This window comes from Talpa occidentalis, unplaced genomic scaffold (assembly GCF_014898055.3).
Source record: "Talpa occidentalis isolate TD23 unplaced genomic scaffold, MPIMG_talOcc4v2.1 talOcc4.10, whole genome shotgun sequence".
Taxonomy (NCBI): domain Eukaryota; kingdom Metazoa; phylum Chordata; class Mammalia; order Eulipotyphla; family Talpidae; genus Talpa; species Talpa occidentalis.
In genome coordinates this window covers 35365938-35378243 of record NW_023600993.1, presented here as the reverse complement: position 1 = coordinate 35378243, position 12306 = coordinate 35365938, and the positions used below count along the sequence as shown (strand labels likewise).

Here is a 12306-nt window from a genome sequence, read left to right as displayed (position 1 = left end):
AAGAACACAGCTCTATCCTACACAGCTGCAGTCCCAGGACCTGCTAGGAACTCTATGCTGGAGGGGCTTCAGCCTCTCAGTGAGCATCCAGAGACAGGTACCCATCTTGCCCAACTGCCCAATTTTTATTAGGCACAACTATCCCAGCTCTGGGCTATTCTCCCCATGCAGTCTTTTCAGTCGTTTTTTAGTTTTATTTTTTTCTCTCTCCTGTAATGCCTGGTATAAGTATGAACCGAGTTACTGGGGAGGCAATCTTACAACCCCAACTTTATCAGACACATGATCCATATGCTCTCTGTGACAGCAGAGAGAGGAGGAAAGGGGAGGCACTCCAGCATGACGAACAAGCGAGAATGCAGTACACAGGATTCCTGCCTCAGTGCACCAGTGCTGAGGTGTCCCTGTGACCTACTCATCTGAGAGAGTCCAAGAGGTTCCAGCCCAGCTCCTACACTGAGGGGAAAATTCAGGCTTCCTTAGGCTGGGAAGTGCTCACGGCTGAATCCTTTTGCGGTACAGGTAAGCATTGCTCACCTGATTCATAATGACCAAGCTGGTCATGATGGGACACAGCACAGCCAAGTACCAGACCGCACCAGTGACTGTGGCAGTGAACCAGAATGAGCACATGCCCAACAAGAGGCTGGTACTACCCAGCAGATAGCCAACTAGCCCAGAAGTGGCATGGTATAGCTTGAGCTTGGCCAGAGGCCATCGGGGCAGCAGTTTGGGGTAAAGCAGCCCCACTCCACCTGAGCACTGCAGTCCTGCCCACAGCACAGCGAGCAGCCCTGACCGTCCGTGCCAGGTGGCCAGATGGGCTTTGCCAAGCTGTTCCTTATGGAGGATGACCAGGCCCAGGCCCAGCAGTGCGCAAAGCAGAGCCAGCAGCTGCAGTGCCCAGTGGCAGCGTGTTCGGCCCTTCCTCGAGAGGGAGCGCAGCAGCGAACTCTCAGGAGAAAACACCAGCAGGGCTTCAGTCATCAGGAAAGAAAACTGGGGAAAGAGATGGAAAACTAAGTGAGATGCTGTTCAGCAGAAAGGACGAGGGCTTTAGATGCCTAAGCTGTCAGTCAATGTGGACAGATTTACCTTCTTTGTTCTCCCCACTGACAAGAGTATCCATTTGGTTGGGCAAGAATGAAGACTTCCATCTGGGACAGAACACCTGCCCCGAGTAACCAGCAAGAGGTATCTATCTTTCCCTACTTCATAGGTGCCATACTGAAATGCCATCTCAGCTGTGTTACCAAGCAAATGAGGTTTGAGATGTGGCAGCTATAAATGATTCACAACCTTGGGTTCCCTAACACACAGCTGGATACAATTTCTTGGCAAGAGCTGGCTGCATAGGTGCATTGTTTTAGGGAAAATGAAAATGTTTTAGGGAAAATGCATTGTCTAGGTATCATTATAAACTGAGGTAAAAGGGACAGATACATGCTGTTTCCTGACTGGATGTGGGTAAAGCCTCATTTTGTCCTTAAGACAACCAACTCAATTTGCCCTGGGTATCAAATGTCTGGGATATAGGCCATAGGCAAGAATCCGAGCATGCAACTCCTCTAATTCCATATCCCATTCTCTAGATATTGTGTCCATAAGGATTCAGGACCACCATACTTATACTCCCTCCCACCACTAAGAGATGGCCAGACCCACTACTTACAGCTAGAGACATAAGCACCGGGTGCCAGGAGAACAGACCTGGAATGAGAAAAGGAGGCCTTATGGATCTGAGGCAAGAAGACCCAACCGGGCCTCCCTGGTGGTGCAAGGGGTTAAACACCGCACTGTGAAGCAATCCACAGCCTCTGCAGCAGGAGATCAATCCCTGGCTGGCCAGGGAGAAACCCACATGGCGCAGCAGACCTCTCCTGCCTCACCCGCTGCTCCCCTCAGCAGTGTATTTCAGTAGATCTGCCTGTTCTGCTCCCCCTTCTGTCTCTGGTGAATCCTCTCACCACATCCCCCCACACCCCTGCATCTCTGGCCTGTGCTCTTGTATGCACAAATAAATAAGTCTTTAAAAAAAAAAAAAAAGCCCCAACCCATACCAATCCCAACAGGCTAGGAAAATGGGCAACCCACCACCTGAGGAGATGCTACCAAAATGTGAACCTCCTCTTGAAACAAGCTGACCCCAATACCTATCTTCTCTTCATTCCTCCCTAGATTAAAGGCCATTTTTTGCCACTTTTTGGCAGTCCTCCCCTCTTCCCCCAGCCCATCCCAAAAGCAGCCAAGGGCAGAATCAAAACAGGGAAAGAAAAGTCAGATACTCTGGGATTTGGCCCAGCCGGCAGAGCCCCCATACCTCATCTGCCCCTTGCCCTACTTTGGCTCCAGTATAGCACATCCCTGAACCAGCCAGGCCTGTTCCCAAGAGTCAGACCCAAGGCTTCCTATTGACCCTGTCCCCCCAGGAAAGTGGCACTTTTCTCCCCATTAGTCAACTATGAATTCTACTTACTGGAGCCAGGCCTGGCAAGTACAGCCACAAAGATGGTGAAGCCCAAGGCCACAAGGTGGGCAGCAGCCCCAGAGGCAGTACGCAGTGCTCGGTAGATGTGTGACTCGGTCTCCACAGAAAGGGTCATGGTCAACCAGGTCGGGAGCTGCAGGCTGAAAGCATAGTAGAGTGAACAAGGGTCTTGGGTGCCTGCTGTCCACTCCTCCCACTGGAGCAAGGGTTGCAGGTCAAGAATGCCACCCCCTTCTAAGAAGTTAAGGTAGAAAGGGACAGTACCAAGATAAGTGCCAGTCACAATAAGCCAATCAAAAGCAGGCGACAGGAAGTACCTGCACATAAACTGGCCCACCTTCCAGGTAGGATGCGCACGACCAAGTAATAGACTACAAATCCCAGCGTGCATCACGCCGTCGCCTGGCAGGAGCGCCAGCTCTAAGGGCGTGAAGCACTACGGATATTGTAGTCCCCGGTTGTGCCGGCATAGCAGCACGAATCCCTCTACGCGCAGCCTCCCTACGTTCCGCTGTCATGCTAGCCCTACACGCTAAGGATTCACCTGCCTCAGCCGCAGCGCCGGCCCTATACGGTGATTTCCTCCGGAGAAAGCACGATACAGGGGGCCAGCCGCGCGCGCCGCCGCTCTATCGCGGAGTCGCTTCACTTCCGGGTGCGACGTCTACCTACCCGCGACTTCCTGAGACAAGCCTCCCCCCCGCCCCAAAGTTTGAGTCGCGCTGCGCAGGCGCTGTTGAGCAGCCGCGTTCACGGGTGTGTGAGTGCGCAGGCGTGCGTGATTGGATGGCCCAGGCGTGGGGCCTCTTTCTGACAGGTGTTTCTAGGGGTTGGGGTGCCAGAAGCTACCCACCTGAATCTCGCTAGCGCCATGGGCAGCAGCTGCCGCATTGAATGCATATTTTTCAGCGAGTTCCATCCTACGTTGGGACCCAAGATCACCTATCAGGTACCAGCTAGGGTCTCGGGGTTGGGGCGGGAAAGAAGGACCCTCTCGGCCACTCACCCGACTGCCTAGAGGCGGTGGGTCCCGATGCTGCCGGCACGCCATTCTTTCATTCGCAGAGAACCTTGAATGGAGAGGATACTTAAACCCAGGTCCCTGGCCCCAGATGTGGCGGGGCAGACAATCATCACACAGGCAGTGATTGTGGGACATCATAGTGTAGGGGCCAAGGGAGGTTCCAGGTCCCAGGAGAGATGGTCCACTAGTATCCCTACATGCATAGGAATTTTATTTATTTTTTAAAGATTTATTCATTTATGCATACAAGAACTGGGATACTGACTGGGGCGGGGGGGGGGGGGTTGTTGAGAGGATTCACCAGAAACAGAGCAGGGAACAGAAACGGGCAGATTGACTGAAATACACTGCTGAGGAGAGCAGCGGGCGAGTCAGGAGAGGTCTGCTACGCCATGTGGGTCACCTCCCTGGCCTGGGATCGAACTCTCGTTGTAGTGGCTGTGGATAGCTTCATAATGCTGCATCTTAACAAACCCTTGCACCACCAGGGAGGCCTCCGCATAGGAATTTTAGAGGAGAGTGTGTAACCGGTAGAGAGCCCAGCATATACAAGCCAAGAGATGAGTGAGAACATAGCGTATATTTGAAAACACAAACACAAAGTAGTAGGCCTGCGTGGATGAGAGAGAAGAGCAATGCTGGAGAAGAGGATTTAGGTCTTGGGGATTACCCTCCATACTCCACCTAGTCCCAAAGTCCACTAAGGGGCTTTTTACCATTCCCCTCCCCAGGTCCCTGAGGACTTCATCTCCCGGGAGCTGTTTGATACAGTCCAGGTGTACATCATCACCAAACCAGAGCTGCAGAACAAGCTCATCACTGTGTGAGACCCTAGATTGAGGGGGGAAGAGGGGCATTCCCACGAGAAGTGGACAGGCTTGGAGGTGGGAGGAGCCTGACTGTTCCCATATCTTGCCCCATCCAGCACAGCCATGGAGAAGAAACTGATTGGCTGCCCTGTGTGCATTGAACATAAGAAGTACAGCCGTAATGCCCTGCTCTTCAACCTAGGATTTGTGTGTGATGCCCAGGCCAAAACCTGTGCCCTCGAGCCCATTGTCAAAAAGCTGGCTGGTTACCTGACCACTCTGGAGGTCTGCAACACTATGGCTTGGGTGGATGGGCAGGCAGAGTTGGGAAAGGTGTTCTTAGATCTCTAACCTGGGAACCTGCCAGGACAGGATGCTAGCCATGGCTCCTGAGTTGTGTCCACCATGTTGTCTATACTCCATCCAGCTGGAGAGCAGTTTTGTGTCCAATGAGGAAAGCAAACAGAAGTTGGTGCCCATCATGACCATCTTACTGGAGGAGCTAAATGCCTCAGGCCGGTGCACTCTGCCCATTGGTATGGACCAGCCTCTGCAATGACCATAGAGGGGTACAGGAGGAATGGGAATGTGGTAGGGGAAGGTGAGCCCAGCCAAGGACAAGACTCTTGAACAAATTGGTGGCCAGGAAATATCCATGAGTTGGGTTGGTGATATCTAGGGACCAGTACACAATCGGGCTGGGGACGCCAGCAGACCTGTCCAGCTCTGCTTCTTAGGCATGTTCTTTCCCTTCTCCGGATCGCAGTCTCTTGCTCCAAAAAAAGGAAAGATTGTTCTATCCAAAAAGTACCTGCCAAGGGTTTCTGGGGGGAGTGGGTGGTGATTGAGGGTCTCCTAGAAGAAACGGTACTGAAGATATGAATGGGGCCCCTGCAGATGAGTCCAACACCATCCACTTGAAGGTGATTGAGCAGCGACCTGACCCTCCTGTAGCACAGGAATATGATGTGCCTGTCTTTACCAAGGACAAGGAGGATTTCTTCAACGCACAGTGGGACCTCACAACACAGCAGGTATGCCAGCCCTCCCTGAATACCATCACCTGCGCTGGTCACAGCCCAAAAGGACTCATTCCACCTTTACTGACTCTGCCCTGCTCAGATCCTGCCCTACATTGATGGTTTCCGCCATGTCCAGAAGATCTCAGCTGAAGCAGATGTGGAGCTCAACCTGGTGCGCATAGCCATCCAGAACCTGCTGTGAGTAGGGCAAGGCATGCCCAGGACAGGGAAGGGCCCAGAGGCCCTGAGTGTGGGTGTTGAGAAGGCATGACCTCAGAAGCTGAGCACAACTATCTCCCCCAGGTACTATGGTGTCGTGACACTTGTGTCCATCCTCCAGGTAGGTGAGTCTGGGTTCTGGTTAACTGGAGAGTAACTCATGTGCCTGGCAGAGATTAGGGGTGTGTCAGACCTCCAAGCCCTTCTCTCAGGCCCCTGTGTTTCTTGCTGCTCTCCAGTACTCCAATGTGTACTGCCCGACACCCAAGGTCCAAGATCTGGTAGATGACAAGTCCCTGCAGGAGGCATGTCTATCCTACGTAACCAAGCAAGGTAAGGGCAGGCTCTTGGGGAGGCCATATTGGGGAGAACAGGGCCATCAAAAGAGCTGACCCCTGGCACCTACAGGGCACAAAAGGGCCAGTCTCCGGGATGTATTCCAGCTGTACTGCAGCCTCAGCCCTGGCACAACTGTGAGAGACCTCATTGGCCGCCACCCCCAGCAGCTGCAACATGTTGATGAACGGTCAGAGGGGGAGCCCCTGGGGCAGGAGGGGTTTCCTGAGGGCAAGCACACTCATTGTCTCTCCATAACCCTGGGTCAAAAAGGAACAGGAGATTCCCAGTGAGCAGAATCATGTGGGACTGCTAGTCTAGGCAGGCTTCCTGGAGGTGATGGATTTGGAGGCCAATCTGGGCCTCCAGACTGCAGTCTGGAAGGCAGCCTGACCAGGGTGTGACCCCTCTTTCTCCCTCAACCCCCCACCACAGGAAGCTGATCCAATTTGGGCTTATGAAGAACCTCATTCGGCGACTACAGAAGTATCCCGTGCGGGTGTCTCGGGAGGAGCGCAGCCACCCTGCCCGGCTTTACACAGGTTGCCACAGCTATGATGAGATCTGCTGCAAAACAGGTGGAGACAGGCAGGGCAGGTGGGTGGGGCAAGGCATGGTGGCCAAGATATGGTTGCTGACCTCCCCTCCACGATCCTACCCAGGCATGAGCTACCACGAGTTGGATGAGCGACTGGAAAATGACCCCAACATCATCATCTGCTGGAAATGAGGCTGTTGTAGGTTGGATAAAGCATACGGCTATGGCTACTCTCTTTCTAAGCCCTGCCTGTTGCACTGAGGGATAGACCAACAGACTAGTCCACACTGTCTCAAGGTTGACCCTCAGTTTTGTAACTAAAGTCACCCATTGCTACCTACCTTTATTGAGTACCACTTCTAAATCGGGGGCCACCAAAGAACCAGCAATGTCCCAGCTCCTTGGAGCGCCATCTGATTCACAGGACCCTCAGTGGATAAGTAAATGTGCCCACTTAAACTGAAATAAACAGCCAGAAACAGTAAGAAAGGTGTAATGAAAAGTGAGTTGGGATGGGGGCTGGGCTGCTCTGGATTAAATGGGTAGGGAAGGTCTCACTGAGGACTAAAGGAGGCCAATACTAAAGTATTGCAGGCAGAGGGAACAGGTGCAAAATCCCCAAAGCAAAAACCTCTTTGGTGTGTATGAAACACCTAAAGGAGAGCCCATAGCACTGTAACGTAGGAGGCAAAGGGAAATGGCTCAAAAAGGGGTATCCTGGGCCTCCCTGGTGGTGCAGGGGTTAAAGACAGCACTTTCAAGCTATCTGCCAGCCACTGCAGCATGAGTTCAATCCCCGGCCAGGGAGCTGCCCACATGGCACAGCAGACCTCTCCTGACTCTCCTGCTGCTCCCCTCAGCAGTGTATTTTAGTAGATCCACCTGTTCTGCTCCCCACTCTCTCTGGTGAATCCTCTCCCCGCACCTCTGGTCTACACACCAGTTCTTGCATAAATAAATACATCTTTAAAAAAAAATGATGTCCTGACGTAGGAGGGGGGGAAAGAGCTTCACACTGCAGAGCTGCTGGTAAGCTGCTGTGTACGAAGCACTTTAAGGACCAGAGGCAGCCATAGAGCGCTAGTCTCCCTTCCGTGTGCAAGGGAGTAAAGTCATATACACCTTTTAAAGACTCCTGGTTGCTCAGGAGGGTCGAAGAGTGGAAGTGGGTCCAGTAGTAAGGCCGCAGCAGTTTGGACAACCTGTACTGGGGTTGAAGAGTTGTGGCCCTACACAGTATTTCGGGGTGGAGCCACCAGGTGGAGCTGGGTGCCAAAAATCCCGGAGCGAGGAAGCCACAGAGGATCATCAGATTCCCGTGGGCTGAGATGCAGCGCAGCAAGAGCTGTCGCGGCCGGGGTTACTCATCCTTGCGAAGGCAACTCGACGTCCGAGAACAGACCTAGGCCACGGGAGTCTGGAACTCAGAGGAGACCCGTGCGTCGCCACGGGTCGTGAGGGCAAAGCGCTAGGAATCCAAACAGGCTTGTTACCTACAACCCGGCGGGCGAGGTACCCGCCGGCGGGGGCGGGTCGGGTAGGAACGCGGCCGGGGCGGCGCCGGGACGCACTGCGCAGGCGCCGAGCTAGCCGTTTCCATGGCGGCGAGGACTCAAGGACCCACGCGCTCCAACTGCTCCGCAACCGTCATGCCCTAGAATTAGGCCCCGCCAGAAACCATCGTCTCCAAGTGCGTTAGCACCCCACTTCCCCGCTTACTGCTGCCTAGGGTCAGCCGACCTCGCGTTCCTGCTCTCTGTCCCCCGCCAGGGCATGGGCGACTTAGAGCTGCTGCTGCCGGGAGAGGCCGATGTGCTGGTGCGGGGACTGCGCAGCTTCCCGCTGCGCGAGATGGGCTCTGAAGGGTGAGGCAGCTGCATCAAGGGGTCAGACAGAATCATGGGGTCAGAGTCCTGGGGGGAGGAGGGAACGACTTGATATGGGGGGAGGGTTTGCCCTGTGTGAAGGGCCCCCCAAGTGGGAAGGCAAAGCTCTCTGAGATGAGACGGAATATGGTCCTGAGCGCCCTCTAACCCCTCAGGTTCAGGTTAGGCTTCAATAGGACCAAACCCCCACCCCCACTTCATCCCCACACATGTGCACCCAAATGCACACACACACCTGCTCTGGGGCAGGTGGAACCAGCAGCATGAGAACCTGGAGAAGCTGAACATGCAGGCCATCCTTGATGCCACAGCCAGCCAGGGTGAGCCCATCCAAGAGCTGCTGGTCACCCATGGGAAGGTATGCTGGGACCACAGACAGAGTTCTTGCCTTTCCACTCCCCCAACCCCCACCTTACCACTCTACCCCTCAGGAGCACCTCAGGCACTTGCTCTTCCCCCTGGCTGGTATACCTGCCCTCCCAAAGAAGGAAGGGTGTGATACATTTGATTTTGCATCTGTAATGGACAGGACCTTGGGACTCCAGGCGAGGTTCCAGGCATGGGTTGATTAGGATATATTCAGAGGTGATAGAACAACCCAGGCCCAGAGTGTTAAAGGCATTCCTGGATAGACTAGGGCCAGAGGGGGCTCCCACCGAAGTGGGGGTGGGACTTTGTCATGGAAGGAGCCTGCCTTCCCTTGAGGGTGAGAGAGTTAGAAACCAGGAATTAGCCTTGCTGGAACATGACAAAGATAGAAAAGTATTCCTCTGCGAAAAAAAAGATGGAGCCCTCTACTTGAGGGTGGTGAATAGCCCTTAATAAGAGTGAGATCAAGACACACAACTTTGGAGGACCCAGAGAAGAGGGACAAGAGGGTGTGCGTGAGCAGGAGGGTTGACCTGAGAGAGACATCTGGGCGGACGAGGAGGAGAGAGGGTGCAGGTGCTGGGAGAGGAAGACAGCCTGGGGATAAGGTAAAGGCCTTGGGAGTATGGGCAGTGGGAAACTTGGGGGCTATCCCCACAAAAATGTTGGGGGTCACTAGAAATGAAGGTCTAGGCTGCAGGAGAGAGGTTACTCATGGGGTATGGGAGAGTCCAGGGGCTCAGGAGAATTTGAACAGAGCCAAGAATGAGAGGACTTCCAGGCCAAGATAGGCCCACTTCATCCCTGTCCTTTCCACTACCCCTCAAAGATCCCAACCCTGGTGGAGGAGCTGATTGCAGTGGAGATGTGGAAGCAGAAGGTGTTCCCTGTGCTGTGCAAGCTAGAGGACTTCAAGCCCCAAAACACCTTTCCCATATACATGGTGGTGAGCTGGGCCCTGGTTCACAACCCCACCCACCCCATCAGAGGGCCCTGGACAGAGAGGATAAATGGTAGCCCTCATCTCTCCCCCAGCAGCCCTGGGCCCTGTCCTCTTTATCTGGCAGGTACACCATGAGGCCTCCATCATCAACCTCCTGGAGACAGTGTTCTTTCACAAGGTGAGGCACAATCCTGCCCCCAGGCTTCTGTCTCAGACCAGGGCCGGGCAGAAATCCCTGGAAGGTTGTGTAGGGAGGACATGAGAACTAGAATGCTTACCCTCTTCCTGCTCCCAGGAGGTGTGTGAGTCAGCAGAGGACACCATCTTGGACCTGGTGGACTACTGCCACCGAAAACTGATTCTGTTGGTGGCCCGGTGTGGTCGTGGTGCCCCCCCTGAGGAGGAGGAGCCCCAGTACAGCAACCCCATGCAGGTGGGCTGAGGTTCCCTGGGCACACAGGGGCTAGTAAACTCAGACTCCACAAGGCCTAAGCAGGCAGTTTTGAGCTGTGTTTGGCTCATCCAGGAGCTACAGAAGCAGGCAGAGCTGATGGAATTTGAAATTTCACTGAAGGCCCTCTCAGTGCTGCGTTACATCACAGACTGTGTGGATAGGTAGGCCTGGGGCCTGCAGTGGAGGCCTGGGAGGCTGAGCTTGTAGCCTCTGCTCATCTCTCTCTACCCCTATCTCTAGCCTTTCCCTGAGCATGCTGAGCCGAATGCTTAGCACCCACAATCTGCCTTGCCTCCTGGTGGAACTGCTGGAGCACAGTCCCTGGAGCCGACAGGAAGGAGGTAAGATCCTCCCCCTCCTGCCCAAGCCCCCAGCTCCAAGCTTCCAAGATATCTTCCAGAATTGGTGGAGGAGGGCATCTTGCACATAAGCAGGCAAATTCTGCCCCCTAGCCCACAGAGGATAGGAGGATGCCTCACCCAAGGTGGGCCTAGACTGGGCTGTCCAGCAGGCAAGGCCCATGTGGCCACTAATGATGCTAACTGTGCTCTGGAGCAAGCACTTCCCCAGCCTGGGCAACCCCTGTGCCCAGGGAGCAGTCAATCCCCCAGCCCACATGGCTGGCTCACAGAGCATGTGACTCCTGAACCAGTGTGCTGGTTCCTCTCCTCAGGAAAGCTGCAGCAATTTGAGGGTGGCCGTTGGCAGACAGTGACCCCCTCAGAGCAGCAAAAGCTGAGGAAGTTGGATGGGCAGGTCTGGATCGCCCTGTACAACCTGCTGCTAAGTCCTGAGGCCCGGGCCCGCTACTGCCTCACAAGCTTTGCCAAGGGACAGCTACTCAAGGTGGGGAACTCCTCCCACACCAGTCCAAGCACTGCTCCACCCCAGTCCTGCTATTTATCTTTGCCTACCCTCCTCAGCCCCAGTCCTCTTTCCTACCTTAGATGATGCAGCAACTAGTGGGACATGGGCCCTACGTAGGCCCAGCCCAACGTAGGCCCTCTCTGTTCCTTTGCCCTCTGGTCAACGCTAACTCACACTGGCCTCCCCTGGACACCCTTGCAGCTTCGGGCCTTCCTCACAGACACACTACTCGACCAGTTGCCCAACCTGGCAGACCTGCAGGCCTTCCTGAACCACTTGGCGCTGGCTGAAACCCAGCCCCCTAAGAAAGACCTGGTATTGGAACAGGTAAGTGCTAGGAAATTAGTTGCTCAGGACCACCACCCACTTTGCCAACTCCTCCCTGCCACTCTCCACTTCTCTCTCCCAGATCCCAGAAATCTGGGAGCGGCTGAAGCGCGAGAACAGAGGCAAGTGGCAGGCTATTGCCAAACACCAGCTGCGACATGTGTTCAGTCCCTCAGAGCAGGACCTGCGGCTGCAGGCACGGAGGTGAGTTCTGCTGAGCTCGCAGGAGGAGTGAAAGGCATGCAGAAAGGGTGGACATGGGCAGGGGTGCTCCTGTGCTTCCATCTACCAGGCCCAGTCAGGCCCTCCTGACCCTTTTCCCAGGTGGGCTGAGACCTACAGGTTGGATGTGCTAGAGGCAGTGGCTCCAGAGCGGCCCCGCTGTGCCTTCTGCCATGCAGAGGCCTCTAAGCGTTGTTCACGATGTCAGAATGAGTGGTACTGCTGTAGGTAAGTGTATCCTACCACCCTGGATCCCCGAGCCCCACTCCCATAGCTGCCTCAAGCACTGCCATCCCCACTGTCCCACCTGCCTTCAGGGAGTGCCAAGTCAAGCACTGGGAGAAGCACGGAAAGGCTTGTGTCCTAGCTGCCCAGGGTGACAGAGCCAAGTGAAGGCTACAGCTGCTGTCTACAGACCTCCCATGCTATACAACCCACCCAGAGTGTGCTTCTGAAGCTTGGAGTGTAGGGAGGTGAGGTACAGCTGCTGACCCATCTCTCCCAGCGCTGCAGTACTGGCTTCCTGCCCCACCTGCGGTAGGCTGAGGGCCCTGCCTCAGCATGCTGACAAAGGAGGCCTGAGGCGGGGCGGCGAGGGCCGGATGTGGGGACCCTCTTCCTCGAACACAGTAAAGCTGGCCTCAGAAACATGCCTGTCTCCGTGTGGCCTCGGTTGTTGTTAGGGGGAGGGGACTTGCGCACAGGATGGAAGGCGGGAAGGGAGGGGGAGCGGGGACTCTTCGAGAGCTTGCTTCTGCTGGCTCACTCCGCCCGCGGGCCGACTTTGCCCCGGCAGCGGCCA

General features: G+C 55.0%; 3 protein-coding genes across 8 annotated transcripts; 2 read left to right on the top strand and 1 right to left on the bottom strand.

The window, feature by feature from the left end:
* Positions 1 to 80: 80 nt before the first annotated feature.
* Positions 81 to 7961, bottom strand: LOC119260670 (transmembrane reductase CYB561D2). Of its 4 annotated transcripts, none has more exons than XM_037529693.2 (5): positions 7559 to 7961; positions 3495 to 3558; positions 2477 to 2628; positions 1673 to 1710; positions 81 to 999 (listed from the first exon to the last, which is right to left on the bottom strand). In XM_037529693.2, exons 3-5 carry the CDS (start codon positions 2601 to 2603, stop codon positions 496 to 498), a joined length of 669 nt encoding a protein of 222 aa, XP_037385590.1. In that variant the 5' UTR covers positions 2604 to 2628; positions 3495 to 3558; positions 7559 to 7961; the 3' UTR covers positions 81 to 495. The 4 variants fall into 4 exon arrangements, with proteins under 4 accessions (XP_037385590.1, XP_054550188.1, XP_037385599.1 ...); XM_054694213.1 differs by having other exon boundaries at positions 7670 to 7961; XM_037529702.2 differs by lacking the exons at positions 3495 to 3558; positions 7559 to 7961 and adding an exon at positions 3037 to 3182.
* On the top strand, positions 3230 to 7436 carry NPRL2 (NPR2 like, GATOR1 complex subunit). Its single transcript, XM_037529651.2, has 11 exons — positions 3230 to 3437; positions 4244 to 4335; positions 4438 to 4606; positions 4749 to 4857; positions 5219 to 5355; positions 5444 to 5541; positions 5647 to 5683; positions 5802 to 5895; positions 5971 to 6088; positions 6334 to 6476; positions 6561 to 7436. The coding sequence occupies exons 1-11, from the start codon at positions 3360 to 3362 to the stop codon at positions 6626 to 6628; spliced, it is 1143 nt and encodes a 380-aa protein (XP_037385548.1). The 5' UTR covers positions 3230 to 3359; the 3' UTR covers positions 6629 to 7436.
* A 54-nt stretch (positions 7962 to 8015) lies between the features above and the next one.
* On the top strand, positions 8016 to 12170 carry ZMYND10 (zinc finger MYND-type containing 10). 3 transcript variants are annotated; one of them, XM_054694169.1, is made up of 13 exons: positions 8016 to 8126; positions 8207 to 8301; positions 8572 to 8680; positions 9521 to 9637; positions 9759 to 9812; positions 9930 to 10067; positions 10161 to 10249; positions 10329 to 10429; positions 10762 to 10934; positions 11157 to 11282; positions 11365 to 11486; positions 11607 to 11732; positions 11822 to 12170. In XM_054694169.1, exons 2-13 carry the CDS (start codon positions 8210 to 8212, stop codon positions 11895 to 11897), a joined length of 1323 nt encoding a protein of 440 aa, XP_054550144.1. In that variant the 5' UTR covers positions 8016 to 8126; positions 8207 to 8209; the 3' UTR covers positions 11898 to 12170. The 3 variants fall into 3 exon arrangements, with proteins under 3 accessions (XP_054550144.1, XP_054550148.1, XP_054550153.1); XM_054694173.1 differs by lacking the exon at positions 8207 to 8301; XM_054694178.1 differs by lacking the exons at positions 8016 to 8126; positions 8572 to 8680 and having other exon boundaries at positions 8277 to 8301.
* Positions 12171 to 12306: the final 136 nt, after the last annotated feature.